This window comes from Halichoerus grypus, chromosome 2, assembly GCF_964656455.1.
Source record: "Halichoerus grypus chromosome 2, mHalGry1.hap1.1, whole genome shotgun sequence".
Taxonomy (NCBI): domain Eukaryota; kingdom Metazoa; phylum Chordata; class Mammalia; order Carnivora; family Phocidae; genus Halichoerus; species Halichoerus grypus.
In genome coordinates, this window is record NC_135713.1 from 151,327,865 (window position 1) to 151,353,044 (window position 25,180).

General features: G+C 54.9%; 2 protein-coding genes and 2 long non-coding RNA genes across 9 annotated transcripts; 3 read left to right on the plus strand and 1 right to left on the minus strand.

The window, feature by feature from the left end:
- Position 1: 1 nt before the first annotated feature.
- On the minus strand, positions 2 to 2,459 carry GP1BA (glycoprotein Ib platelet subunit alpha). Its single transcript, XM_036078282.2, has 2 exons — positions 2,429 to 2,459; positions 2 to 2,195 (listed from the first exon to the last, which is right to left on the minus strand). The coding sequence occupies exon 2, from the start codon at positions 2,187 to 2,189 to the stop codon at positions 57 to 59; it is 2,133 nt and encodes a 710-aa protein (XP_035934175.2). The 5' UTR covers positions 2,190 to 2,195; positions 2,429 to 2,459; the 3' UTR covers positions 2 to 56.
- Positions 1,830 to 10,929, plus strand: LOC118526846 (uncharacterized). Its single transcript, XR_004912840.2, has 2 exons — positions 1,830 to 4,620; positions 10,077 to 10,929. It is a non-coding gene; the product is annotated as an uncharacterized LOC118526846 (long non-coding RNA).
- Positions 10,930 to 15,619: 4,690 nt separating this feature from the next.
- Positions 15,620 to 19,296, plus strand: LOC118526845 (uncharacterized). Its single transcript, XR_004912839.2, has 2 exons — positions 15,620 to 17,173; positions 17,700 to 19,296. It is a non-coding gene; the product is annotated as an uncharacterized LOC118526845 (long non-coding RNA).
- An 881-nt stretch (positions 19,297 to 20,177) lies between these two features.
- CHRNE (cholinergic receptor nicotinic epsilon subunit) lies at positions 20,178 to 24,500 on the plus strand. Of its 6 annotated transcripts, XM_078067782.1 has the most exons (12): positions 20,200 to 20,278; positions 20,497 to 20,633; positions 20,722 to 20,766; positions 20,877 to 20,986; positions 21,119 to 21,274; positions 21,389 to 21,489; positions 21,790 to 21,990; positions 22,067 to 22,181; positions 23,511 to 23,625; positions 23,728 to 23,914; positions 24,011 to 24,117; positions 24,219 to 24,441. In XM_078067782.1, the coding sequence occupies exons 1-12, from the start codon at positions 20,221 to 20,223 to the stop codon at positions 24,366 to 24,368; spliced, it is 1,482 nt and encodes a 493-aa protein (XP_077923908.1). In that variant the 5' UTR covers positions 20,200 to 20,220; the 3' UTR covers positions 24,369 to 24,441. The 6 variants fall into 6 exon arrangements, with proteins under 6 accessions (XP_077923907.1, XP_077923904.1, XP_077923905.1 ...); XM_078067781.1 differs by having other exon boundaries at positions 20,178 to 20,633; positions 24,219 to 24,500; XM_078067778.1 differs by having other exon boundaries at positions 20,178 to 20,633; positions 23,511 to 23,914; positions 24,219 to 24,500.
- The last annotated feature ends 680 nt before the right edge of the window (positions 24,501 to 25,180 follow it).

Consider the following 25,180-nt stretch of genomic DNA (forward strand, 5'->3'; position numbering starts at 1 on the left):
CTAGATCCCAGTACAGAAGCCTGTCACGGCCTCTGCAGGTCCCCAAACCACCCCCCTCAGAGGCTGTGGCCAGCATACCTAACGCCTACTGTTCCCAGCAAGTCCTGACCCCGACCCAGACTCAGGGCAGAGGGCCGCCGTCCTGCCCGCAGGGGCCCCACGTGGCCATCAGCCCGTACCCACAGGAAGAGGCTGGAGCGGAAAGTGGGGAGTGAGCCTTGAAGGAAAAGCAGCCAGGCCCGGGGCATGGTCACTTGCTTTCCCCTCTGCAGCTCCAGATGTGCGGTGTGCGTGGCTATGGCCAGGGCCTGTGGCCCCGCGGGCCGGGCCCGAGCCAGCAGCAGGATAAGGACCACAGAGGCAAACAGAAGCCAGAGGAGACCCAAAACATAGAAGCCCAGGGAGAGGAGACAGCAGAAGTCAGGGTTGAGCAAAGGGTCATTTCTGGAGCTCTCCAAATTCCCTTGAACCACCTCGTGGGCCTTTGGGAGGTAGACAGAGGAGGTGGTTATTGGGTATTCCAAAATAGTAGGGAGTGAGGTTGATTCTGGGATCTCAAATGTGGTCAGTTCAGAGAGGATTAGGGTTGTGGTGGGTTCCAGGGTGGTGGGGGTCGTGGTGGGGGTCGTGGTGGGCTCGGGGGTGGTGGTGGGGGTGGTTGGAGTTGTGGGCTCTGGGGTGGTGGGGGTTGTGGTGGGGGTCGTGGTGGGTTCTGGGGTGGTGGGGGTCGTGGTGGGCTCCGGGGTGGTGGGGGTCGTGGTGGGGGTCGTGGTGGGTTCTGGGGTGGTGGGGGTCGTGGTGGGCTCCGGGGTGGTGGGGGTCGTGGTGGGGGTCATGGTGGGCTCTGGGGTGGTGGGGGTCGTGGTGGGGGTCGTGGTGGGCTCTGGGGTGGTGGGGGTCGTGGTGGGAGTCGTAGTGGGCTCGGGGGTGGTGGGGGTCGTGGTGGGGGTTGTGGTGGGGGTCGTGGTGGGGGTCATGGTGGGCTCCGGGGTGGAGGGGGTCGTGGGTTCCAGGCTGGTGGGGAGCCTGAGCTCTGGGGTGGTCATGGTCATGGTGGATGTTGTGGGGTGGGGCATGGTGGAGGGCGGGGGATGGGGCGTGCTGGACCTGCTGGGCTCTGGGGCGGTTGGGAATCTGCTCTGTTTCTTCGTGGACTCGAGGGTGTAAGACAGATGGGGCATCTGGCGGTCTGGAGAAGCAGTGGGTGCTGAGTGGAGGGGGGCCCAGTGGGTTGTGCGGGCTCTGGTGTTGGAGAAGCTGACCACGGCCCTGGTGGCGGGTACCTTTCCCACCTCCTCCTCTTCGTCGTAGTCGTCATAGCCTAGGTCAACCCCATCCCCGAGAATGGAGCAGCCCTTCCCTGGGTAGGTGTGGACGGGCACGTTGTACAGGTTGACACATCGCACGCTCGCCACGTTGGGAGTCATGGCCTTGACGTCCACACCCTCCTTCCATAAGTAGACGTTATTGGAGTTGTCCTGCAGCCAGCGGCTGAAATAGAGGATCTCGCAGTCACAGGCCCAGGGGTTGTTGTGGAGAAAAGCGAAAGGCAGGAGGAGGTCCCCGAAGAAGCCCTTTGGGATGGTGCGCAGCCAGTTCCCTTGGAGGTAGAGGGTGTCGAGCTCCCCCAAGCCATCCAGGAGCCCCGGGGGCAGCTCATTCAACTTGTTGTCGGCCAGATTGAGCTTCCTCAGCTGGGCCACGGGCCTCAGGAGCCCCGGGGGCAGAGTCTTGAGCTTGTTGCCGCGCAGGTAGAGCTCATGGAGCCGGCTCAGGCCGTCCAGAGCACCAGGAGACAGCGCGGTCAGCTCGTTGTAGGAGACGTCCAGGGTGGTGAGGGCTGGCAGTGCCCGTCCTAGCAAGGGCAGGCTCTTCAGCTTATTGTGGGAGACGTCCAGGGTCTCCAGCCGTGGCAGCGCCCCGTCCGTCTGCAGGTTGGTCAGCTGGCTTTGGCGGAGGTACAGCTCTGCAAGCTGGGTCATGGACGCCACGGATGCTGTGGAGAAGGTGCCCAGGGGGTTCTCGTCCAGGTGAAGGATGGCCATGTCTCTGGGCAGATCTGGAGGCAGCAACTTCAGCCCCCTGTTGTCACAGTTCACTTCCAGCTGGCTGGTCACCTTGGAGACCTCACAGACCAACTGGGGGTGTGAGGGGCGCGGCAGCAGAAGCAGCAACAGGAGGAGAGGCATGGGGACCTGGGGGTCACGGGGACACGCGTGGGCACCTCGTGGGCACTGGGCGTTATTCCTCCAGACTCTAGCCCCTGCTGCAGCCTCGGGGATCCCTCCAGAAACGCAGCCCCCGGACTCCTGTCCTCCCCACTGCCCTCTCCCGCCCTTGCCCCCAGAAGCCTAAACTGCTAGCCCCACGTCCTAGGTTCTTCTCCCTCCCTCAGCGGCCCTGTCCCCCAGCCCCAACTCCAGCTTACAGGCAGGCAGGAGGACCTCCGAGGGCACAGAGCTGCTCGCAGGGTGTGACTGTCCTCTCTCTCCAGCTCCAGGGAGGGCCTGGGCAGGGGCAGGAAGGGGATGGGGATGGGGAGGAAGTGCCAGCCTGATAGAGATTCCCTCCTGTGACCTGGGAGCAGTGTCCCTCCCGGACACAGGCCCTTATCACCTCCTTCCACAACCGTCCCCAGCCCTCCTTGTGGCTCTCTTCTCCCACTTTCCATCTACACAGGACGGATTGGGAGTGGACTCCTCCAACCACCACCGTCCCCCGGCTTCTAAACCTCCCCAGCTGCCACTCACTCGCCCTTCCCACTTGCCAATTTTAACCCTTACCGCCCTCTGCCTTTCTCCCTCTCTAGCATGGTTCCCCCCACCCACTGGCTCCGTTGTGGCCAAGGTCACCAGTGTCCCCCACCCCTCTACACCCACCGGACACATCTCCATTAGGATCCTGTTTTCTGCAGCCTACATACCCACGGCCTCTCCCGTCTTGGGACTCATGCCACCACCTCCCTCTTACCTCTCTGGCTGACCTTTCTCAGTCTTCATAGACTCCTCTTCCTCTGTCTTTCATGGAAAGTCAGCCTGCCCCCGGAGTTTGGTCTTTGGTCCTCTCCTTTTCTTCTGCTACACAAACACTTCACATTACCCTCATTCATTCCCTTGCTGTCAAGCACCACACACCCACCCCAGTGACTCACCTCTACTCAGACCCAGACCCCTCTCCAGAGACCCAAACACCTAGGTCCCACTGCCTTTTGGATTCCTTGGATGTCCCACAAGCATTAAAACAATATGTTCAAAACTAAGCTCATCATCTCTCTCCAGATAGCTAACCCTCCTGTGTTGTCCAGCCCAGTGAATGGGACCATCATCCGCCCATTTAGCCACTCAGTCAATACAAACAGAAACCCCAATGGTCATCCTTAACTCTTTCCCTCCTCCTCCCCCATCCAACCTGTCACCAAGTCCTGCTGATTTTACCTCCTAATCTCTCTCTGAAATCCACTTCTTTCCATCCCCACTGCCACCATTCCCAGTCCAGGACACCAGCTCTTCTCTACGGCTTCACTGCAACAGCCTCCCAGCTGGTCTCCTGATGCCCTGACCTCCCTTCTCCCCATCCCCCACTGGAGTGGTCTTCCAGAACTGCAGATTTGTTCATATCCTTCCACTGTTTGAAACTCATCAGGGGCTCCCTATAGCTCTGAGATCCCTGACATGGCCTACAGGGTCCTGCATGATCTGACCCTTGCCTACCTGTCCAGCCCCATCTCTCAGCACTCCACCTTTCACTCTAGTAGATCATTTTATTTCTTTCTTGTGCCTGGGCTCTCTTCTCACCCCTCACCCCCTTCTGCCCAACCCTTACTTATCTGGAGAGTCCCAGCCCAGAATGTCTTCCTCTGGAAAGCCTTTTAAGACTTCCCAAGACTTGGGGCACCTGGCTGGCTCAGTCGGTGGAGCATGTAACTCTTGATCTTGGGGTCATGAGTTCGAGCCCCACGTTGGGCATAGAGATTACTTCAAAACAAAACTTCCCAAGACCAAATGAGGTGCATATTTTGGAGAGTCAGCTACCATGTCTGTTGGTCCACCACCCCTTCTAATGATTAAAATGCCCCACCAGCTGTCCCCCAGCAGGGGCGTCATGCAACCACACGAGTCTGCCCGTCTACTCCTTTCACCACGAACCCAATGCTGTTAATCCGTACATTTCCCATTTATATAATTTGCCCACTGCAAAAAGTACTTGAGAACATGGAGAAAACAAGGAATCAAGCATCAGGAAGTGTGAGAGAGAGAGACAGAGAGGCCGTGAGGTGGAGTGGGTCCCCTGGAGCTGCTGATTGTTGGTGTATTGTATCAGGGATTTTCGTTGTAAGCAACAAAAAACATCCTGGTGAGTTTAGGATGAAAGGGAATTTGTTAAACATATATTGGCCACTTTACAGACTTCCCAGTAAAGACCAGAGAACCAGACTTTTGGAACTGTGTAGCCCGGAACAGAATCAAGCTGCAGAACCAGTCTGGTGAGCAAAACTCCGCTCCTGCTCCAAGACCAGATCACTGAAGCCTGCACTGCTCCAGCTGCTGAGCCAGAGACTCGGTGTTACCACAACCTCCCTGCGCAGAGAGAGGATCCTGGACCACCCCCTCCTCCTTTGTGGTACCAGCTCCTGATTCAAAGTCTGGGTATCGGTTGGCTTAGTCATATTTCTGTGACCCGGCTGCAAGGAAGTCTGGGAGAGCAAATCTGGTGGTTTCAGGTTTTGTAATAGGAGGCCGATTCTGCTTCTCCAAATATTCCTAAATTGAAGGCTATTCCAGACACAGAAAAGGGATTCATATGCTTTGGAACCTACTGAAATGATCCTATGTTTCACTTTCTTCACATGTTAATATTCTGAATTTTTTTTTTTTCTAATTTCACATCTTTGAGTGCTTGGGATTAACATTACTTGACCATTATTAATTATTCTTTTAATATAATTCTAGGTTGGTTTGCTCACATTTTACTTATACCTTTTACATCTAAGTTAGAAAATAGAAGTGGCTTGTAGATTGCTTTTGAGGGGCTTTGTCTTTTTCTTTTTTTTTTTTTTTCAAGATTTTATTTATTTATTTGACAGAGAGAGCACAGTAGGCAGAGTGGTAGACAGAGGGAGAGGGAGAAGCAGACTCCCCGCTGAGCAGGGAGCCCAATGCAGGGCTCGATCCCAGGACCCTGGGATCATGACCTGAGCCGAAGGCAGACGCTTAACGACTGAGCCACCCAGGCACCCCGGGGCTTTGTCTTTTTCTATTTGTTTGTTTGGTTTTGTTACCAGAGTTATGCTGGCTTTAGAAATTAAGTTGGAAAATTTTATATTCTCTGGAAAAGTTAGAGATCATAGGGATTTTCTGTTCAATGCAGGGTTGGTGGAATTCACCTATAAAACCATCTGGACTTGATGCCATTTGGGGGATAGCTTCTGGAATACCTTTCCAATTTCTACTATAATTTTTGATCTGTTGAGGTTTCTTGGGTCAATTTTGATCTTGAGTCAATTTTGGTAATTGATAGTTTCTGATAAAATATCTATTTCATGTGGCTATTCAAATTTATTATTGCAGGTTTGAACACATACTTTTATCATTTGTTAAAATCTCCATATCTGTAGTCATGAGCCCTAATGTTGTTTGTCTTTTCTCTCTCTCTTTCTCCCCACCCCTCTTTTTTTCCTCACTGGACTTGCCAAAGATTATTCTATTTTACTGGACTAGTCAAAGAACCAGATTTTTTTTTTTTTAAAGATTTTATTTATTTATTTGACAGAGAGAGACACAGAGAGAGAGGGAACACAAGCAGGGGGAGTGGGAGAGGGAGAAGCAGGCTTCCCGCTGAGCAGGGAGCCCGATGCAGGGCTCGATCCCAGGACCCTGGGATCACGACCCGAGCCGAAGGCAGATGCTTAACAACTGAGCCACCCAGGCGCCCCAGAACCAGATTTTTTAAAAAAGATTTTACTTATTTATTTGATAGAGATAGTGAGAGAGCACAAGCAGGGGAGGGTCAGGCAGAAGGAGAGGGAGAAGCAGACTCCCTGCTGAGCAAGGAGCTTGATGCGGGACTCGATCCCAGGACCCTGAGATCATGACCTAAGCTGAAGGCAGACATTCAACTGACTGAGCCACCCAGGTGCCCCAAAGAACCAGATTTATTAGTTTTACTAGTCAATTGCTTTTTTTTTCTCTTTGATGATAAATGTCTGCTTCCACCTTTAATCTTACTTTGAGCTTATTTTCATGTTCTCTTCCTACCTTCTTGAGTTGAAATCTTAGTTCACTTATTTTCAATCTTTCTTGCTTTTCAGGTAAATCCACTTAATTCATACTTTTCATCTTAGTACTGCTTTGTGCCACTTAACATGTTTTATCATGTAATACCTAAGGGGAATATGTGTAATTTTTTTTATCCAGCATCCATTCCTCTTGGATAAGAGGACCCCAGTTTCCTTTTGGGAGATTTCATCTCCTCAGACGAGTACAGACTTGATAGGAGTATAGAAGTAGGCACGCTGCCCTCTCGCTTTGGAAACCCAAATATCTTTGGAAGTTCCTTCCACCCGGTACTTCCTGTCTCCACCTGAGTTTAGCTCCGGGATGTAACCTAATCATGGACAACTGTTCCCCTTGTCCTAGGATTTCAAATGGTGAATGTGATGACAAGAAAAGAGAAAATAGAACTGGACAGCATTCATTTCAAGAAAGTGTTCAGGAAAAGTGTAGAGTGGTTCCTCTTACAAAGGCAAGGCCCCATTGCTACCTGATTCCCGGGCAATCCTGGACTGTCCACGTTCACTTGTACCCAGTGAGCCCCGCATCTTTCCAACAAGTCTCTATTGCAGTAAGTCAGGCAGAGTTGATCTCATCCAAAGAGTCCAGTTCAATGTTCTAGCTGTGGTTCATTTTTAAAGAGTTGGGCAGGAGACATTAGTTGGAGGATCCACTCAACTTTTCTTTTTTTTTCTTTTGGAAAATTACTCCTACTCCATCCTTAGGATTCTTGGTGGGAATGATTCTATCCCAGCTGCATAAGTGGACCTCAGCCAATCACTAGGTCCCAGACAAGTAGCCTGATATAAGCTGGTCAGAGTATCCCGTGGTCAGAGTGAGACTGGCGCGGGGACAGAAACAGAAAGTAAGTGGGTCCTTTCCATAACAAAGCCCAAGACTTCGTGGGATGGTTGAAGAAAGCATACTTTCTCTGGATGTGGACAGGAAATACGTAACCCCAGATGAGCTGTAGGCATCCACCTTGTGATCACAAGGGCTGTGGTCTTAGGATGAAGCTGATGTCAGAGAAGGCATAAAAAGAAAATGGGAAGAAACCATTGGCATCACTGAGATGCTGTATCAAACCAGTTGTGAAGTTCTGTGAGCCAAAAATCTGCTTATTTCTTTAAAAAAAACAATTGGTACTGGGATATTTACTTGCAACATAATGAGCTTTAAGAGGTAAAGATTATATTTTCCATTTTTCTTTTTTTTTTTTTAAGTAGAGTTGTCTGAAAAGGTATTTTTTAAATTTCAGGTGAATTTTTAAACATTAGATTCACGTGCAGTTTTAAGAAATAAGACAGAGATCCTGTGTACCCTTTATCCAGTTTCTGCCCATTAGTAACATGTTGCAAAACCATAGTGCACTATCACAACCTGGATATTGACGTTGTTCTCACCGTAAAGATCCTTCATATTGTCCCTTTATATCCACACTCAACTTCCTTCCTACCCCCGACAATCACTGCTCTGTTCTTCATTTCTATAATCTTGTTGCATCAAGAATGTTCTATAGGGGCACCTGGGTGGCTCAGTCGTTGGGCGTCTGCCTTCAGCTCAGGTCATGATCCCGGGGTCCTGGGTTCGAGCCCCCATTGGGCTCCCTGCTTGGTGGGAAGCCTGCTTCTCCCTCTCCCACTCCCCCTGCTTGTGTTCCCTCTCTCGCTGTGTCTCTCTCTGTCAAATAAATAAATAAAATCTTTAAGAAAATGTTCTACAAATGGGATCATACAGAATATGACCTTTGGGAGTGGGCTTTTTTCACTCAGCATACTTCTGTGGAGATTCATAGTTTGTAGCGTGTGTTGGTAGTTCATTTCTTTTCATTGCTGGGTAGTATTCCATTGCATGGATGTAGCACAGTTTAACCATTCAATAACTGAAGGCCATCTGGGCTGATTCCAGTTGTTAGCTGTTATAGATAAATCTGCCTTAAACATTAGTGTACAGATTTTTGTGTGAACATCAGTCTTCATTTCCCTGGGAAAATGTCCAGGGGTACAATTTCTGGGTCATATGGTAGTTGTGTGTTTATTTTGGGGAGTTTATCTTTGGGTTATTCTTTTTTTTTTTTTTTAAGATTTATTATTTATTTATTTATTAGAGAGAGAGAGTGAGCATGAGCAGGGGGAAGGGTAGGGATAGAATCTCAAGCAGACTCCTCACTGAGAGTGGAGTCTGATGCGGGGCTCAATCTCACAACCCTGAGATCATGACCTGAGCCAAAATCAAGAATCAGATACTGAACCAACCCAGCCACCCAGGTGCCTCTTTTTGTGTTATTCTTTGGGTTTGTTCTATTTGGGGTTTGCTCGACTTCTTGCATGTCTGTTTATGTTTCTTTACAAATTTGGGTAGTCTCTCAGGACACCTGGGTGGCTCAGATGGTTAAGTGTGTGCTTTTGGCTCAGGTCATGATCTCCAGGTCCTGGGATCGAGTCCTGCATGGGGCTCCCAGCTCAACATGGCAGATGTTTTATTAGAGTCCCAGAGCTTCCTGAGACTTCCTTTTTTAAGATTTATTTATTTTAGAGACAGAGAGAGAGCACAAGTGGAAAAGGGGGTAGGACCAGAGGGTAGAGGGACAAGCAGAGTCCCCATTGAGCAGGGAGCCAATGTGGGGCTTGATCCCAGGACCCTGAGATCCTGACCTGAGCTGAAATCAAGAGCCAGACGCTTCACCGACTGAGCCACCCGGGCCCCCCCCCCCCCACTTTAGGAGTCTGTTTTCTCTCTGTCTTTCCGAAAGGGTGATTTCTATAGTTGTATCTTCCAGCCCACTGATTCTTTTCTCTGTTCTCTCCATTGTGTTGCGAGGCCCACTCCCTGAGCTTTAATTTCAGCTGTCCTGCCTTTCAGCCCTACAGTCTCCCTCTGGTCCTTCTTTAGATCTTCTATGCTTTTGCTGAAGTCGGGTCTGCATCTGTCTCAAGCGTATCCATAACGTCTTGTTAAAGCATTTTTATCGTGGCTGCTTTAAAATATTTTCCAGAGAATCCTCACACCTCTGTCCTTTGGCTGTTGGCAGCCGCTGGTTGTCTTTGTTATTCATCTCAAGGTCTTTGCGGTTCTTGGTATGAGGAATGATTTTTTTTTTTTTTTTAATGGAAACGTGGCCATTTTTGTATTATTTGATGAGAGTCTGGGTCTAAAACCTTCTGTTCTAGCTGGCTTTTTCTGACATCGCCCTGGCGAGGAAAGGCGCCGCTAGGCGGCGTTCGAAGTTCAAGTCCCCCCTGTGGTTACACGCTGGCTCAGGCAAAGTCCCCGCTCCCCTGCTTGGCCTTCCCAGAGAGTCCCCCTCCCTGGCAGGGATGTTGGGGCGACTCATGACAAGCCTGAGGAGGGTAGAAATCTGGGCTCACCCTTTGGCCTTTGCAGATGTGGGTGTGGCCACAGTTTGTGGTATTTGTCTGGAATAGAGTGGTGATTTTCCAAGTTTTTTTTCTTAAGAGTTTATTTAGTTATTTGTCGGAGAACGGGCACAAGCAGGGCGAGTGGCAGGCAGAGGGAGAGGGAGAAGCAGACTCCCCGCTGAGCAGGGAGCCCGATGTGGGGCTCCATCCGGCGACCCTGAGATCATGAGGTGAGCCGAAGGCAGACGCTTAAACGACTGAGCCACCCAGGCGCCCCGTATTTTCCAAGTTCTGCCTTGTTAGGCTACCCCTCCCATGGTCCTTTGGCTAGATAGAGCAGGCTTTTGTTGGGGTATTATTATCATTATTATTTTGTCTATTCTATTCTATTATTATTTTGTCTATTCGGTTCTAATTGCTGACTCCTTCACCTCTTATGTTTATATAGAATGTTCCGGAGTTTAGTTGGACTTAATGGGCCGAACAGGGGAAAAGCACATCCACCCCATCTTCCCAGAAGCAGAAATCTCCCTGGTGGCTTTGGCTACTTTTTACTGGTAACGACTCAATTTCTCATGGTTGGCAATAAACATACCATGTGAGGGTTAATTTTATGTATCAACCTGGGCCAGACTCACCATTTGTTAACATTTTGTCTTGTTTGCTTTATCACTCTTTCTCAAGTGTTATTGCCTGAACTGAGACGAACGTGGAGACATCGTGCCCCTTTGCCTCTCACATTTCCATGTGTATTTCCTAAAAACAAAGACATTTTCTTACATAACTGCAGTTTGCTTATGAATTTCGGGAGATTCAGTACTGATGCACTAGTTTTATCCAGTCTACAGTTCGTGTTCCCATTTTGCTGACTGTCCAAAAAATGTCCCAGCGTCCCACCTGGGACCACAGCTCTTTGGTTTCCTATAGTTCCTTAAACTGCCTTTATTCTTTGGACTTTGACATTTTTGAAAACCACAGTCCAGTAACTACACAGAATGTCCCTCGATTATATAGAATTTCCCTCCGTCTGTGTGATGTTTCTCGTGGTTGGATTTGGGGTGTGTGTTTCAGTATCATAGAAGTGAGGTGGCTTTCTCGGGACAATCATATCAGGAAACACTTCATATCAATTTGACCTAGTTCTGGCCATGTTCACTCTGCTATGTGGTTAAGGTGGAATCCACCGTGCTTTCCCATGGTCAAGATCCTGTTTTTCCTTTTGTCGCTAAGAAGCACTTTTGTGGGGAGATATTTTGATGCCATGTAAATATCCTGTTCCCAATTAAACCGTGGCCTATAAATTGCAGCACCCATCGATGACCCTTGCGGGATTCGATTATTGCCGGGAAGGTTGAGAAACTCTTTTTAGGTGATTTAAATGTATTCCTTTTCCTTGTCGCCGGAAGAACCCGACTAAAACAAAAATGTTAGAATCAGAAGCGGGGATTCACGGAACAGATCCCGGGTGTCATCAGGTGGGATAGAGTTTCCACCCGGTGTTGGCCTGGGGAAGCCACTAAATGGGCCGCCTCCGGGGGTCTCTTGGGCTCTAAGGATGGGCCCCTCAGTGGGGCCATGGTGGATTTGATGGCTCCAGCTCTGGGAATTCCAGGAGGGGGATTGGTCTTTGAGCTCTCTAGGCTGGATTAGTTGCTGTATTGTAAATGCCCACAGCCCTGCCAAAGCAATCGTGATGCTTTGTTTTAACGTCCGTCCACCCCTCCAGGTGGCAAACTGGGGCAAACTGAAGGGGTAGACACTGTTCCATGGACTGAAGAGGAATGACCGCACCCAGTAAGATGCCTCCTTTGGCTTCTCTCCCTGTGTCTCCTGCCTCACATGTATATGCTTTACCTGAGCCCGCCAAAATCCTACCTGCACGCTTGCTGAAAGACACCACTGCTGGAGAATGCACCCCCTCCCCCTTCCCTCGCTCAACCGAGCTGGTCGAGCTGGTCGAGCTGGTCGCTGGTCCCGAGCTTGGCAGTCAGCGGGCTCCAGGGGGAGGGTGTGATGTCCTTTGTTGAGCAGAAATTCTTAACTGTAATGTATTCAGGCCATCAACATTTCCTTTTATGGTTCGTGGTCTTGGTATCTTGTTTCAGAGAATCCCACCCAAGGTCACAAAAATACTCGTCCCCATTCTCCTCTGTTGACCTTAGCTTTCCCGTTGTTTTAAAGTCTTTCCTCCACCTGGAGTTTACTTTTGCGTGTGGTGGGACTTAGGGATACAGATTTCTTTCTTTTTTTTCATCCCCAGAGGGAGGGAGCTGCTTGCCCTGTCTGCTGATCCAACCTGTCCTTCCTGATGTCACTCCACTGTTGGCCCATAACCACTCTTGTGTGTGTGCATGGGCGGCTCCTACTGGCTTCCCACAGTTTGTCAGCAACTAAGAAATACGCCATGGCTGTGTCTTTGTGTATTTCATGTATGAGTTTGTTGTTACTTGTTTGCTCTAACTTCCGTGGTGTGTTTTAATATCCGGCAGGGTGACTCCTTCCCCCTTTCTTTGGCTATTCATGGACCTTTTTACTATCATAAACATTTCATCTTTTTATATAAAGAAAATTTTATTTACTTAAGGAATCTCTACACCCAGCGTGGGGCTCGAACTCACAACCCTGAGATCAAGAGTCATGCGCTCTGCTGACTGAGCCGGCCAGGTGCCTCTAGACTGTCAGGAACATTTTAGAATGAGTTCCTCCTCAAGTTCCTAAGAATTTAACTTACAGATTATTTGGGGGAGAACTGTCATCTTTATAATGTTGAGTCGGCGCATCCAAACCAAGGGTTTATCTCCCCATTTACACTGAACTTTTATGGCCTTTAACAGTTTCACGTTTTATTCCATAAAGGTTTTACATAAATGTGAAGAACATCCTTAATAAATTTTAGTTCTCGGGTGCCTGGGTGGCTCAGTCAGTTAAGCGTCCGACTCTTGGTTTCGGCTCAGGTCATGATCTCAGGGTCGTGGGATCGAGCCTGGTGTCAGGCTCTGCGCTCAGCTTGGAGTCTGCTTGAGACTCTCTCTCTGTCCCCCTGCTCTTTTTCTCTCTCTCCTCCTCCTCTCTCTCAAAGGAATATATAAATCTCTAAAAAAATAAGCGAAGTTTAGTTCTGAATACTTTGTAGATTCTGTTACTGTTGTGATAGTTTGTTTTCTATAGCTTCAAGCTGATTATTGCCAGTACTGAGGAGAGCGAGTGGCATTTATAAGTGTTTCTAGCATCCGGCAAAGTCCCTGGCTCTCCTCTTGGTTCCAAGGGTTTGCTTATTGCCTCTGCTAGATTTTCCACATACGTAATTACACCGTCACATAATTATCTTTTCCTTTCCTGTCTTACTGCTTCTTTCATTTTCTTATCTTAGTGCATTGGTCAGGATCACCAGTGCTGCCGTGATGACAATCCCATCCTATTCCCATCTTTACACATAAGCCTTTTCCAAGTTCAGGATGTTGTTTTCTGAAGTTTTTAAAAGCTGACATTATGCACCACACTCTGTGCGTTTTCCTATTTCTAATCAAAGAAGCGTGGGGGTCTTTCTCTGTGAATCCACTAGCGCAGTTAATAATATGGGTAGACTTTCTGATGATAAACCATTTGAATTGGTAGAAATGGTCTCAGCTGCATGTCACAGAATACCAGCAAAGCTTTCTTAAAACCCAAGGGCATTAACTTTTTTTTTAAAGTTTATTCATTTAAGTAATCGCTATGCTCAACGTGGGGCTCAAACTCACGACCCCGAGATCAAGAGTTGCATGCTCCTCTGACTGAGCCAGGTGCTGGTCCCCCCCACGGCCATTAACTTCTCAGCCAGCAGAGAGATGGGCCCTCCCAGGCTGGTCTGGTAGCTCAATGGCGTCATTCAGTAGGAAGGAGCCCATCCTTCTAATGGGCCGTCTCTGGCACACTGGCCTTCTGTCCTCAGCCCAGTCACCTCATGTTGGCAACAGGCTGCCACCTCAAAGGCATGAATCCAGTGGTGGAAGGGAAGGAGCAGGAGCAAAAGCACAAAAACACTTTACCTTAGGTGACTCTCCTTTTACCAGCAAAGGACAGACTTTGCTGGCAGCCCTGGCCCCTTGCAGACTTCTAGTGACCTTGGTCAGAAATGGATCACGGTGCTTCTGGCTGGACCCCATGCGCGGCTGCCCTCAACAAGATGGGGTTCCATCGGGAGGAAAGAATGCATGTCACCCCTGCATTTGTGGGACACGCTGGATGTAATCAGGCTGGACGGTTTCTTTGGCAGTCAACTTTTGGATGTGGTTGGCCCGTATTGTATGTAGGATGTTCATGTTTATGTTCATAAGTGAATGAGACCTGTGTTTTCATTTTCTTGTGGTGTCCTTCGCTGAAGTCGGAACTTCCTAAAATGGGTTGGCTTGCCTTCTTTTTCTGTTTTGGGGAAGAACTTGTGGGAAATTAGATGATCCGAAGGAACGTTTGGTAGAAATCACCTATAAAGCCTTCGGGGCATCAGTAGGTGGAGGGGGGGTCTTTTGTTACATGGACATCACTAGCTGAGCTTTGTAACTGCTCCTTTCTTTCTTTCTTTCTTTTTTTTAATATTTTATTTATTTATTTGACAGAGAGAGAGATAGCGAGAGCAGGAACACAAGCAGGGGGAGTGGGAGAGGGAGAAGCAGGCTTCCCGCTGAGCGGGGAGCCCGATGCAGGGCTCGATCCCAGGACCCCGGGATCATGACCCGAGCTGAAGGCAGACGCCTAACAACTGAGCCATCCAGGTACCCCTGTAACTGCTTCTTTCTACTTTTACTGATATCATCCCTCCCCACCTTTCACATATAAAGTGGCACTTATTTTTAGTAACGAATGAATAAAATGAATTAAAAAACCCAGCCTTGGGATAAAGCGGTGAGAATCTCCTGTTTCAGATTCTTGTCCAACAAAGGCTCTCCCCATGTTTACAATGATGTGGCTGAAAAAATTAACAGTCAAATGCAGGAATATGTGTTCTCTGCTTTTAGACCACAGGGAGAAAATCAGTGTAACTTTGATCATATCTTCCCTTTAAAAATCAGTTTTACATGCTATTAAATAGAAAGGATCAAACAAGGGGGCGCCTGGCTGGCTCCGTAGGTGGAGCGTGTGACCCTTGATCTCGTGGTCATGAGTTTGAGCCCACACTGGGGGTGGAGATTCCTTAAAAATAAAATCTTTAGGGTGTGTGTGGTGGCTCAGTTGGTTAAGCTTCTGACTCTTGATTTTGGCTCAGGTTATGATCTCAGGGTCATGAGATCGAGCCCCACGTCAGGCTCCGTGCTGGGTGTGAAGCCTGCTTAAGATTCTCCTTCTCCCTCTCCTCCCTCTCTCTAAAATCTTAGGAGATGCCTGGGTGGCCCAGTTGGTTGAGCATCTGCCTTCAGCTCAGGTCATGATCTCAGGGTCCTGGGATCGAGTCCCACATCAGGGTTCCCTGCTCAGCCGGGAGCCTGCTTCTCCCTCTCCCTCTGCCTGCCGGTCCCCCTGCTTGTGCTCTCTCTGTCTCTCTCAAATAAATAAATAAAATCTTTTAAAAATAAACTAAAAAAAAGAGAAAGGATCAAATGATCAGTAAAATAAATGTCTTCTGTAAAAACTGGTCACATTTAATCAAAATGTGACATGTTATCTAATTCATTTAATACAGAGACAGCTTTCAAAGGCATGACAGTGGTCAGTCCTGATGGGTGTGAATGGATCTCCCTTTATGTGGCTTCAGTTCAAATGAGTAGAATTGAATTTTTTAAAAAAGATTTTATTGGGCACCTGGGTGGCTCAGTTGGTTAAGCGACTGCCTTCGGCTCAGGTCATGATCCTGGAGTCCCGGGATCGAGTCCCGCATCGGGCTCCCTGCTCAGCAGGGAGTCTGCTTCTCCCTCTGACCCTCCCCCTCACATGCTCTCTCTCTCTCAAATAAATAAATAAAATCTTTAAAAAAAATAAAAAAGATTTTATTTATTTATTTGACAGAGAGAGCGAGCGAGCACAAGCGGGGGAGTAGCAGAGGGAGAAGGAGAAGCAGGTTCCCTGCTGAGCATGGAGCCCGACGTGGGACTTGATCCCAGGACCCTGGGATCATGACCTGAGCCAAAGGCAGACGCTTCACCGGCTGAGCCACCCAGGCGCCCCGAGTAGAACTGAATCCTTCACAGTCAACTATAGGCCCGCTGTTTGCAATTGCTGATGTGGAGTAGAGTATTGGCAGGAGAAACGTTCGTGATGACTAGTTCTCTCCTAACAAAGAATATCAAACGAAGGGTCTTTTTCGTGATCTCATCACGGGACCGAGGGGACTTTTGGAAGGAAAATACGGTCGGGCAGGACAAAAACCTTCCCCAGAACATGGCCTGTGTGTCAGAAGTGTGTGCCCATAATTGTAAGGAGGGGAAGGCGAGGATGCGAACATGGAAGGAAAATAGGAATTGTGTGTGTGTGTTTTTTTTATTTTTTTTTAGATTTTATCTATTTATTCATGAGAGACAGAGAGAGAGAGGCAGAGGGAGAAGCAGGCTCCCAAGGAGCAGGGAGCCCGATGTGGGACTCGATCCCAGGACCCTGGGATCATGACCTGAGCCGAAGGCAGACGCTTAACCATCTGAGCCACCCAGGTGCCCCCTTAAAGATTTTATTTATTTATTTATTTGACAGAGAGAGGGATATCGAGAGCAGGAACACAAGCAGGGGGAGTGGGAGAGGGAGAAGCAGGCTCCCGTGGAGCAGGGAGCCCGACGCGGGGCTCGATCCCAGGACCCTGGGATCATGACCTGAGCCGAAGGGAGACGCTTAACTGACTGAGCCACCCAGGTGCCCCTACACTTTATAATTTTAACAGAAGGCCCTATTAGGTGGGGCAGTAACTACCTTCAGGTTTTAGGTCGGCTTAACTTGACCTTGAGGCCATTCATTCGCTCTTGTATTTCAGACCTTCCTTTGCACTCCGCAGGCCCCTGCTTTATGCCTTTTTAGTTTCCGGCCTTCCCCTGTCTCCCTGACTCCTTAGTACTTTGCTCTCAATGCCACCAACCTGTGAACCTCTCCCAGTAATGTCCCTCCTTGGTCCTAGAGGGCAGGAAAATGCTGTATTCTGGGAGCAAATGGCTCAGACCTGCGCAAGAGTGGAATTATGAATTCATGAATTACCTACGCTTTTATCAAAGACCTGCCGTCTGCCAAGCTGCTCGCTAAGTTCTGGGGATGGCAGGGGGAGCTGCCTAGGCCGGTCTGGCCAGCGCTGATGGGCGGAGGGAGGGCGCTGCGGGCCGGGCAGCCTGGAGGGGTCTGCAGGCCCGCGGTGGGGGGGGAGAGGGAGAATCCGTGCAATAACGTTTGCCATTCCTACACCTAAAGGACAGCATGCATTGCTTTTTTATTGTCAGAAGGATCTTTCTGGGTATTGTGTTATGGGGCATTTTTGTTTTCTTTATGCTAGTTTGCTTTTTTTAATGCTACTACTTTTAAGTCAAAGGGAAATTTATTGGAAAGATGCAGAGGTGACTCGTTCAAAGGAAGTGCTGAACAACCAGCCTGCAGGTGACGGTGAGCGTAGCCCGGTCAGGGGTGGGGAGGCCAAGGCCTTCTCTGGTCTGTGTGTCCCCGGTGCATTGTCTCTCTCCCCGTATGGCGACCAGCTGCCCCATGCCCCGCATGTAAGCGTCCTGTCCAGTGCCCCCAGCAGAGCGCACCCTGCTTCCTGAGTCGTTGCCGGACAACACTATCAGGGAAGGACTTCCTCAGGCCGGGCTTGGGCCGGTGTCCTCCCCTGGACCCACCAACCCTGGCCAGAGGGTGGGCGTCTCTAAGTACCTGGTAGATCCTCTGGGGTCCCCTGGTTGGAGAAGAAGGGACGGAGCTGGGAAGATGTTCCTTCGTTTGCACTGACTTATCTGTTCAGTTTGTCGAGTGCTTCTGATGTGCGAGGCTCTGGCCCTTGTGCTCTGAACACAGTAAACCAGCAAGGTCTCAGTGATCAGAGAACGTGGGTGCTAGTGAGGGGGACAGTGTAGGAACCGGGGTCAGCTAGGCACCGTCCTAGCTCAGCTGAACCCACTCTCCCTGTTGACAGCAGGAAGGGGGGCTCTTTCTGTTGTGTGCAGAGAGGGCCTCATCAGACCAGCTTGGGGATCTCCACCGTGAGGGGACCGATGGCTAAGAATCCAGCCAGGCCACGGAGGGCGGCCGCTGCTCCAAGTGGGCGAAGGAAGTAGCTGCCTGTTAGGGTGCGATCTTTGCGTCCAGCCTGGAAGTCAAGGCATCCCCAGGAACAAAACTGTTAGGCTTTGGGGTGTTCGTGATAGAAACACAAAGCCCAGGCCTGACTCAGGTACCTGACCCCATGCACTGAGCAGGAAGCTTGGTGCCTCCGGCAGTTATCACCCTGAGCAAACCTGGAGGAAGACATGCTCAGCTCCGCGCCCGCACCAGCTCCGCGCCCACACCAGCTCCAAGCCCAGCCCCCAGCTCCGTGCCCGCACCAGCTCCGCGCCCGCACCAGCTCCGAGCCCAGCCCCCAGCTCCGCAACCGCACCAGCTCCGCGCCCGCACTAGCTCCGCGCCCAGCCCCCAGCCCCGCGCCTGCACCAGCCCCGAGCTCAGCGCCCGCACCAGCTCCGCAACAGCACCAGCTCCGCGCCCACACCAGCTCCGCGCCCAGCCCTGAGACAGTCTTAGGCCAACCCCATGCCCGTTCCTGGCCTGCACCTGCAGCCTCAGGGCCTCGGGCAGGGGGTTGGGGGGGCAGCAGGAACAAAGTCCGAACTTCGCCCCTGAAGAGGGCAGCCGCGCCCACACCGCAGAGGGGCTTACAAAGGAGCGAGAAAAGGCAGGCTGGTCAGGATCCAGAGGAGCACAGAGCAGAGCGCGGTGGGAAAGGCAGGAGTGGCGGGTCCCCAGAGCTGCCTTGGCCTGCGACACGGCCCCGTCTGTCCCAGGCCTCGCGGAAGCCCCCAGGACACCTGGCTTCAAGGCCGCCTGGGAAATGGGACAAACTGCGTGGACCCTCTGGCCTTTGGGGTCCTCGCTTGTAACACGGGGGCGAGGATGAGGGACCTCACAGGTAGAGGAAGGACACCCCAAAAGGACCGACATGCAAGCGTTTTGTCAAGTGTGAAAGGAACACGAGGTTACATGATCAGTAAAGCTGACTGCCGAAGCTCCTGCGTCACTGCCCACCCGCTCTAGTGACTGGGGGCCTGACCAGAGTCCTCCTCCGTACTTTCGGGACAACGGTAACCGCCTCCCCAGATTAGCGTGAGGACGCAATGGGCAAGGCATGGAAAGTGCATGCGCAAACACGGACAGCTTCTTAAAAAACCAGATCCCTGGGGCGCCTGGGTGGCTCAGCCGTTCAGCGTCTGCCTTCGGCTCAGGTCATGATCTCAGGGTCCTGGGATCGAGCCCCGCATCGGGCTCCCTGCTCAGCGGGAAGCCTGCTTCTCCCTCTCCCACTCCCCCTGCTTGTGTTCCCTCTCTCGCTGTGTCTTTGTCAAATAAATAAATAAAATCTTTAAAAAAAAAAAAAAAAAACAGATCCCTGGCACCCCAACTCTGGCATCCTCCTAACTCAGGGCTCTTTGGGGACGGAACCTAGGAATAGGAATTGTAAGCAAGCACCTCAGATGATCGACTAGGGTGGTCCAATAACACTTCAAGATAAAAACGAATCACTTCGGGGCGCCTGGGTGGCTCAGTCATTAAGCGTCTGCCTTCGGCTCAGGTCATGATCCCAGGGTCCTGGGATCAAGCCCCGCATCAGGCTCCCTGCTCAGCGGGAAGCCTGCTTCTCCCTCTCCCACTCCCCCTGCTTGTATTCTTTCCCTCGCTGGATCTCTCTCTGTCAAATAAATAAATAAAATCTTTAAAAAAAAAACAAAAAAACCCAAAAAAACCCGAATCACTTCAAGTGTGCTTCGGGCGGGAAGGCGGTATCACCACGTGTGGCCGCAAGGTGGCAGCAGGGAGGCCAGGAGAAACCGGCGTCTGGGGCGGGCCCACCTGGGATTTAGGCTGTGGGGGGAGGCGGCCCTATTGCCGCAGGGTCTCCTTGCCAGGTGGTGCGTTCCTGCCGATGATCCCCTGCGGCCGCCTGTCCTATTACCAGTTCTTTATGGAGACCTCGCCAGACTCCACGGGCGGAAACCGCATTGCTGTGGCCTTGGCTGGGCCGGGGGTGGTGGTAACGTGTTCCACGTGAGTGACAGGAGGCAAGGGGTGTCACCTGCACAGGGCGGCTTACTCAAGGGACACCAGCGCATGTTCAGAGCAGGGCCACCCCCTCCCCCCACTGCCAGGCTTGTGGTTCCAGGTGCTCCTCAAGGACCTGCACCTGCACCCGGTTGCTCCGGCCATAAGAGGGTCGGGTCTGTGGCCGCGGCGCCGGCCAAACAGCGGGCAAAGGATGCTGGGATGGGGCAGCTGCCTCTGGGAGCAGCCAAATGTCTCTGGCTGCAGTAGCAGTGGGAAGAGGATTAGGTGACAGTCCCCTAACCCAGCCCGGAACTAACACCCCCCTCCCTCCCTCCCACACCCTGGCCTGCCCCCCTAAAGCCTGCCAGGGCTCAGAATAACCCCGAGGACCCGACAGCGCGATGGCAGGGGCTCTGCTGGGCACCCTGCTCCTCTTGCAGCTCCTCGGTAGGGACAAGGGTCGGCCACACACATGGGGATAGGGATGCCCAGGGACGGGGCAAAGACGGGAAACCGAGAAGCAGGCTCGGTGTCTGGCTCAGGAGACAGGGAAGAGCACAGAGCCTCAGAGACACACGCAGCAGAGCCCTGTGCAGACCCGGAGGCAGCAGAGGGCCCCCCCCCCCCAGCCCTTCCTCTGCAGCGAGCCCACCACTTGACCCCATCCCCAGGTGGAGGTGAGGCGAAGAACGAGGAGCTGCGTCTTTACCACCATCTCTTCGACAACTATGACCCAGAGCGCCGGCCAGTGAAGGAGCCTGAAGAGACTGTCACCATCACCCTCAAGGTCACCCTGACCAACCTCATCTCCCTAGTAAGGTACCCCCACCCTCACCCCCGAGCCTGAAATTGCACTCCTGGCTCTGGAATCCCACTTCAACCATCCTGACCCTTGTCTGCAGAATGAGAAAGAGGAGACCCTCACCACCAGCGTCTGGATTGGAATCGTGAGTCCAATCCGGGGAACAGCGGGAGGTCTTGGCCCCTTTCTCCCAGTCTCCTGGCGGTCACCAGATGGGAGATGCAGGGCACCGGCGCGACCATCCCCACTCCTTAGGACTGGCAGGATTACCGACTCAACTACACCAAGGACGACTTCGGGGGTGTGGAGATCCTGCGGGTCCCTTCGGAACTCGTCTGGCTCCCGGAGATCGTTCTGGAAAACAAGTGAGCACCGGGGTGGACGGGGGAAGCCGAGGACTGGGGGCTGGGCTGCACCTGGCGGGAGGGGGCTGGGCTTACTGGGAGGGCGAGGGGGTCGCGGGCCCGGGCGGACGCCGGCTCTCTCGCGGCCCACAGCATTGACGGCCAGTTCGGCGTGGCCTACGACGTCAACGTGCTGGTCTACGAGGGCGGCTACGTGAGCTGGCTGCCCCCCGCCATCTACCGGAGCAGCTGCGCCGTGGAGGTCACCTACTTCCCCTTCGACTGGCAGAACTGCTCTCTCGTCTTCCGGTGGGACGCGGTGCGCGGGGGTGGGGGTGGGGGTGGGGGGTGACTTCGGGGCGGTGGGGCGGGGGACGGGCCGGGTCCGAGCGTCCCCCGTGCGGGCCGGCCCTGGCTCCGCAGCTCGCAGACCTACAACGCCGAAGAGGTGGACTTCGTCTTCGCCGTGGACGACGACGGCGAGACCATCAGCAAGATCGACATCGATACCGAGGCCTACACTGGTGAGGCCTCCTCCTGCCCCGAAAACCCGCCCCTAGACGGGGTCCAGGGAGGGGATTCGCAGAGTGGGTGGCCCCAGGCCATCGAGGCCGGGGCTGGACACCCTCAGCCGGCCTTGACCTTGCCCCTCCCCCGAAAGCACTCTCGACGGCCGCGCCCGAGCGCCCCTCCCCGCCCGAACCGCCTTCGCCCCGACGGCCCAGACCTCCCGCGGCCCCACCCTCTCCTCCGCCCGGAGCCCCAGGTGTCGCGGCCAGGTGTGCGAGCCCTCGGGCCAGCTGACCGCGCCTCCCGCCCGGCAGAGAACGGCGAGTGGGCCATCGACTTCTGCCCCGGGCTGATCCGTCGCCCCGACGGCGCCTCCGCTGGCGGTCCGGGGGTCGTCGACGTTATCTACACGCTCATCATTCGCCGAAAGCCGCTCTTCTATGTCATCAACATCATCGTGCCCTGCGTGCTCATCTCGGGCCTGGTGCTGCTCGCCTACTTCCTGCCGGCGCAGGGTAAGGGGCGGCCGAGACCCTAACCCCGGGCGCGCTGCTGGCGGCGAGGCCTGCTCTCACCGGGCGCTCCCACCAGCCGGCGGCCAGAAGTGCACCGTCTCCATCAACGTCCTGCTCGCCCAGACCGTCTTCCTGTTCCTGATCGCGCAGAAAATCCCCGAGACGTCGCTGAGCGTGCCGATGCTGGGCAGGTGACGGCGGAGGGTCCCCGACGGGGCCCACGCGAGCATGGGGCGGGGCCACGGCCGCACGACACGGGGAGCAGCTCCGGGGTCCCGGCCCGCCTGGGCTTTATTCGAGCGTGGGGCGGGGCTGGGGCGGCGGGGGGTTCTCCGGTCCCCCGTCCTCCGCGCAGCTGCTGGACATCACCTGGAGGTCCCCTGAGTATCTCTGTCGGGGGCGGGCCGGCTCAGTGCCCCACCCCCCGCCCCGCCGCGCCCCGCCGCCTCCAGCCCCCAGCTCCTCCCCCCTCCATCTCCGGCCCCCAGCTCCTCCCCCCTCCATCTCCTCCCCCCTCCATCTCCGTCCTGAACTCACCGGTCCCCCGGCGGTCCCGAGGCCCAGCTGACGCCCCCACTGCTGCAGGAGGGAGGCGGACCCCTGCAGGCCCCGCCCGCACAGGCACAGCCACGCCCCCTGCAGCACCAGCCGGGCACCCGCGCCCGCCGCAGCCCCCGCTTGCCGAGCCCCGTGCCCCGCGGCCTGGGCTACCCGGGCCAGCGCTCCGCCCGGGTCCCCGGCGCCTGGGGCTGGGCCCGGGCTGCCGGCGCCGCCGTCCAGTCTTCGCACCTCCTGCTGCAGCCACAGGGCTGAGATCTGCGGTGGGGGGTGCAGGAGTTGGTGGGGGATGCAGGGGTCTCTAAGCCCCTTCCCGCCCCTCGGCAGCCCCCCCGCAGCCCCCCGCAGCCCCCCGCGCCCCACCTCGAACAAGGTGGCGAGGGCTGAGATCTGCGGTGGGGGGTGCAGGAGTTGGTGGGGGATGCAGGGGTCTCTAAGCCCCTTCCTGCCCCTCGGCAGCCCCCCCGCAGCCCCCCGCGCCCCACCTCGAACAAGGTGGCGCCGAAGCTCACGACGCTGGCCGCGGCCTCTCTCAGCACCAGCCCCAGGGTGGGCTTCGGGGCGGGCGGCCCCTGAGGCTCCCGCGGCTCGCGGGACTCGAGCTCTCGGAACCTCTGCTCCAGATACTCGTGGGCTGCGGCCACAGCGAGTTCCAGGGAGGACAGGAGCGGGGGCTGCAGGGCCACCTGGACAAGGAGCGGGGGCGTCGGGGCCGTCGGGTCACCGGGCAGAGCTCACAGGGCCGTCAGCCGTGGGCGGGGCCGCTGGCGTAGCCTCACCTCCGTGGAGCTGTGGAAGTGGTAGACCCACAGCAGGGTTTCCAGGGAGCTGGGGGTCCCCTTCATGGCCGCCGGCGGAAAAGGGGGCATCCGGTCCGCGCGCGCCGTCTGGCCCCGCTGGGAAGGAGCAGCCTCACCGGCGGGGAGGGGCGTTTGTGAGGTCACGCGCGGCGGGCCCCGCAGGTACCTCATCTTCGTCATGGTGGTTGCCACGATCATCGTCATGAACTGCGTCATCGTGCTCAATGTGTCTCTGCGGACGCCCACCACGCACACCGTGTCCCCTCGGCTGCGCCACGTAAGCGCCGGGTGGGCGGGGCGCGGCCCGGGTGGGCGGGGCGCGGCCTCGGCGCGGCCCCCGGGTGGGCGGGGCCTCGAGCTCGGCCCGCCCCGCCGCCAGGTCCTGCTGGAGCTGCTGCCGCGCCTCCTGGGCTCCGGCGCGCCCCGCGAGGCTCCCCAGGCCACCTCACCGCCCAGGCGCGCGTCGTCCGTGGGCCTGCTGCTCCGCGCCGAGGAGCTGATACTGAAAAAGCCGCGGAGCGAGCTAGTGTTTGAGGGGCAGAGGCACCGGCACAGGGCCTGGACCGGTGAGCGGAAGGGCCCGGGCGGGCTGGCTGGCTGGCGCGGACGGCTGCGGCGGGGCGGGCGCCCCGGTGACCCTCCCCTCCCGGGCGCCCCACCAGCCGCCCTCTGCCAGAGCCTGGGCGCCGCCGCCCCCGAGGTCCGCTGCTGCGTGGACGCCGTGAACTTCGTGGCCGAGAGCACGCGGGACCAGGAGGCCTCCGGCGAGGTGGGACAGGCCCCGGGGGGCGGGGGCGGGGGCGGGTGGTCACCCGGAGGCCTCCAGTCCCTGGCGCCGCGGGAGACGCAGCTGTGTCCGCCCCTCCCCAGGAGGTGTCCGACTGGGTGCGCATGGGGAAGGCCCTGGACAACATCTGCTTCTGGGCCGCCCTGGTGCTCTTCGGCGTGGGGTCCAGCCTCATCTTCCTCGGGGGCTACTTCAACCAAGTGCCCGAGCTGCCCTACCCGCCGTGTCTGTAGACGGCTTCTCCCCCCGCCCGCCCGCCCCCATTTCCGGGAGGAAACCGATTTTCAAAAACATGCTGCTGGCCCATGCTGTGTTGTGATCCTTTACCCGCTGCCATAATAAACCCGCTTTTGCCAACTTCACAAGAGGAGCTGTGCGCGCCCGCACGTGGGGTTCTGTGAGCACGTGGGGGTGTGTCTGCGCGCCCGTGGGGTTGTCTGCGCGCACGTGGGGGTGTGTCTGCGCGCACGTGGGGTTGTCTGCGCGCACGTGGGGGTGTGTGCGCGCACGTGGGGTTGTCTGCGCGCCCGTGGGGTCGTGTCTTCGCGCCCGTGGGGTTGTCTGCGCGCCCGTGGGGGTCGTGTCTGCGCGCCCGTGGGGGTGTGTCTGCGCGCACGTGGGGTCGTGTCTGCGCGCCCGTGGGGGTCGTGTCTGCGCGCCCGTGGGGGTGTCTGCGCGCACGTGGGGTCGTGTGCGCGCGCACGTGGGGTCGTGTCTGCGGGTACGTGGGGTTGCGCGCACGTGGGGTTGTCTGCGTGCCCGTGGGGTTGTGCGCGCGCCCGTAGGGGTGTGTCCGCACACGTGGGGTTGTGCGCGAGCACTTGGGGTTGTCTGCGCGCACGTGGGGTCGTGTCTGCGCGCCCGTGGGGTTGTGTGCGCGCACGTGGGGGTGTGTCTGCACATGTGGGGTTGTGCGCGCGCCCGTAGGGGTGTGTCTGCACACGTGGGGTTGTGCGCGAGCACTTGGGGTTGTCTGCGCGCACGTGGGGTCGTGTCTGCGCGCCCGTGGGGGTGTGTTTGCGCACGTGGGGGGTGTGTGCACTTG

What these genes read in the sequence shown, in the direction of transcription:
- GP1BA (XM_036078282.2), bottom strand. Translation starts at nt 2,189, where the DNA reads ATGCCTCTCCTCCTGTTGCTGCTTCTGCTGCCGCGCCCCTCACACCCC.
- CHRNE (XM_078067777.1), top strand. Translation starts at nt 20,292, where the DNA reads ATGGGGATAGGGATGCCCAGGGACGGGGCAAAGACGGGAAACCGAGAA. An exon ending in TGACCAACCTCATCTCCCTA is followed by an intron (nt 20,634 to 20,721) that starts GTAAGGTACCCC and finishes CCTTGTCTGCAG; the next exon opens with AATGAGAAAGAGGAGACCCT. An exon ending in GAGATCGTTCTGGAAAACAA is followed by an intron (nt 20,987 to 21,118) that starts GTGAGCACCGGG and finishes CGCGGCCCACAG; the next exon opens with CATTGACGGCCAGTTCGGCG.